At 38.2% G+C, this 3,747-nt stretch overlaps 1 protein-coding gene across 1 annotated transcript in view; it reads left to right on the forward strand.

The window, feature by feature from the left end:
- LOC118415705 (serine/threonine-protein kinase Nek4-like) overlaps positions 1-3,747 on the forward strand; it is a 13,564-nt gene extending 9,817 nt beyond the window's left edge. The window contains exons 13-14 of the mRNA XM_035820454.1: positions 144-283; positions 787-3,747. Of these exons, the coding sequence (XP_035676347.1) occupies positions 144-283; positions 787-888 (242 nt within the window). The 3' untranslated portion in view covers positions 889-3,747. The remainder of the gene's footprint in view (positions 1-143; positions 284-786) is intronic.

Below are 3,747 nucleotides of genomic sequence, written 5' to 3' on the forward strand. Positions count from 1 at the left end.
CTCCTCTGGAATCGTTCTATTTGGCCTTTTTCTAGACTGGTAGAGCCTAATACATGTACCTCTGTACCTCTGTGTCATGGAAGGCAGATTTAGGAAAATTAAAGATTTTATTCTGAACTCCGTATCATTCCATCTCTTTTCAGGGCTTGAAACCATCAGTGCCTCCGGCAGGCTGATGAACAGAATAGCAGCCCTGAGGAAGGACTGCATCAAGGGGCTGGGCATGGGGGTTCTGAAGAAGGCTTACGACATTCTGGACACAGTAGATGGAGACGAGGTGGAGGTAGGAAGCTTTTTCTCTGCTTTCATATACATTTTATACAAGTATGATGAGTCCATACTGTCTGAAATACAGGCATTATAAAACTACCAAATCTTTAGCAAGACCAGCATTGACATTCTTAGAAAAGTGACAGAAGTTCACCTCTCATTGAATATCATATGCAAATAGCTTTATTTTTGGAGAGTCATATGTACCCAATCTGTACCAGACCACAGCTGTAATCACATTATATCGGTGATATCAAAGGTGTGTGACATGTGAACAGTTGATAACTTAGTACTGAATAGGAGGGTCTTTTGCAGTAGCAAGGAAATCCACCAGGAGGCCCAAAATTGACATTGACCTTCGTCTTCCAAACATTTTTCTTCATGCCAAATATCATTACAACTCATTCATACACATGTAGCTTATGCATGCCAGTATGTAGAATAATAAGACAAATGCCCTCCTCAAACAATACCCCTTTCACAAATGTAATGATTTACTCTTGATTTGTTTTCCAGCCCCAGCTGGTTGAACTGCTGGGTAAGGAGAAGTTTGACATGTATGCTGGGAAGGTTTGGCAGCTCAAGTTCTGTGAGGACTCCATGATGGGACTGCTGTAGTACACCTCAAGGTCAAGGTCAACTTCTCAATCCCACTTCTGACACCATGTGTTAGGGCAACTCAAACACCAGATACAATCTAACATGTCCAGACCACCTAGGAGACTGACTTCTCAATCCCACTTCTGACACCATGTTTCTGTGTTAGGGCAACTCAGATACAGTCAAACCTGTCTAAGAAGACTAATCAGGATACTGACCTTCTCAATCCCACATCTGACACCATGTGTCTGTATAGAGCAACTCAAACACCAGGTACAGTCAAACCTGTCAAAGAAGACCACTCAGTGGACTGACTATACAATCTGGTCAATTTTGACAGGTGGACTCTTAATGCTTGTGTTAATGAGAAAATTAATCTAATGGACCCAAAAAAAGTGGTTGCATTGGCCAGATGGTCTCTATATAGAGGTCCTCACTTCTACAGGTTTGACTGTACCTTGCAGTGAAGGATAGGTTACAATAAGAATAGATATATGGTAAATCACAAGGGGATTGGCATCAGTGGTTTGTCTCAGTAGAGACATTATAAGCTATTTACCGTATCCCATTCCTCAGAATGCACAAATGGTAAATGCCCATCCAAACACAGGTGAGCCTTGGTAAAATTACCTAGTCATGCACCAGGTTGAGGATAAAGACCACTTTAGATTAAAGAACTCCATTATAAATGTGTCTAAAAGAAATAAACGGTTAAAGACAAATCTATAGTAAGCTTGGTTCCTCATAGCTAACTATTTTTGAATCTATGGCTTCAGGTACTGAGCTACTACTGCTGTACAGTATTGAGTCTTAATGTAGCAGACATCAAAAACAAACATATATTGTATCAACTTGCAGTGTCTTATGCAGCAACCTTCTCAGATTCACAAGTTTTTTCTGGCAAACTACAAGGAGGCTAAAGTGATAATTGAGCTATTGTTACAGAATGAACTGCAACCAATTTACATTGTTCCTTGGTGCAACTATTGTTATGATTTTATAATTAAGTGAAATAGCTATTTTCTACTTTTCACCTTAAACTCTGTGGATATATGCTACTGCCAAAGGTGGTGATTATATAGAGGAGAAGTGAAATTGATTTATACTTTTTGATTGTTTTGCGTGTTTTGTTTGTATATGTTGCAAAATCCGGATTTATGTCTCGGTCTTTGAGATGTTAATACCTTGATTTCAGTGTTGTGTGTGAAACTGCCAGATGTGTTAGATTGTGGACTCTTGTTGTCCTGAGTGGTTTGAATTCTTTATGTAGAGTGTATATTTATAGAGGCTTGGAAAATTGGAGCTTTACCTGTGCCTTAATAGACCACAGTCGGTAGAAATAAAGGAACATGTATGAAATTGAACTGTTATACAAAATGGGACCAGGCGCTTTCATATTTGGGTAAAGAAAAACTGACTAGAAAACATGAAATATATTTGGATTTGCACCAAGAAACATATCGTCCTTCTATTAGATATTCCATGCAATAAGCACCTTCATAAGGCTACAAAAGAGCGGATGTAAAATTTGGGCTTCACGTAAAATGCTTTGCAAGAGATAATCATGAAAGTGTGGAAAATTATAAGAATGATATTGTGTCTTTCCTTTATAATGTGTTATCCCCATAAATTGTACCCAATTTCTCCACAGCTGAATATAGATATTAAATTCTGTGAACTTTCACTGGCAACTGAAGTTACATCTGATTGATTCTGCAGTGTCCTGCCAAACTGCTAGAGGGCATTTCAAAATGTTCCATGCAGCCTAATGGTCTATCTTTGACATCACCTTTAATTAATGTTCCAGGAGTACCTTATTTCTGCTATGTAACTGCCACTACTGAAAGTACACAAATGGCTGCTGTAACAGTTATAGAACTAAGAGGTCGTTGTACTTACGGCAGTGAATGGTACATTCAAAGCCGTAGTTCATGTATTTACATTTGACTAACCCTGTTTCTATGCAACGTAAGGCCTCATATGACCTCTAATGATCTTGTTGTGTGCATAGAGCTGTATAGAGCAGATCTACATTGCTGTGTTGTGAAGAAACCATCAGTGCTTTAGCTAGATACAGTTTGTGTAAAACGTCGTAAATGGACCTCGAAAGGTTGAAAACCTCTGCAACCTCCAAACAGGATGTAACAACATTTTTCAGAAACTACAATAATTATTGTTACTGTGTTACTGTACAACTATGCTGTAAACCTGTACATTTTCACCATTTGTCACCATAAGAATTGAATAGTGTTAAACAGAAACCACCTATCTTGATGTCTATGTTACATAGTTACACCAAGGTAGTCTGTTGTGCATGAGTCTCTACAACTGTGACCATTGTTGGATGACACAGTATGAAATACAATCTGGTGAATAAGTCAGTCTCAGGGCAAGCCTTCTTTATGTGGTTTAGTTTGGTTACTCTAATGGTACCTGTTTTCTAACTGCTTCTATTTGCAGGAAGTCATTTGTAGTGGCGGACAGAGAACTGTACATGAAGTTAACAGAAAATAAGAGCTGTCAGGAAAAGGGTGAAAATGCCAGGGAAAAACCACAGAAAAAAGGCTTACATCTGAGGCAAGATCACTTATCTGTCAACTTGAAAGCAGTATTCAGAACTCAGATACATATGCATATTTTTCTAATCAGAAGAAGACACAATTATGTTAACTTTACTTTATTAGAAAAGTTGATATATGCTTCGAGTAATATGGCTTGAAGAATATACATTAATTTTGATTTGATCATCCAATTATAGATTTAATGAACCGTCCCTACACTGTGGAGGTCTATCTCTATTGATTATTCTCGAACTATCCCCTTCAGAACAAGAAGCCATCTGAAGTATCCAATAAAGATCTGTTGTGACGTACAAAG

This window comes from Branchiostoma floridae, chromosome 5 (assembly GCF_000003815.2).
Source record: "Branchiostoma floridae strain S238N-H82 chromosome 5, Bfl_VNyyK, whole genome shotgun sequence".
Taxonomy (NCBI): domain Eukaryota; kingdom Metazoa; phylum Chordata; class Leptocardii; order Amphioxiformes; family Branchiostomatidae; genus Branchiostoma; species Branchiostoma floridae.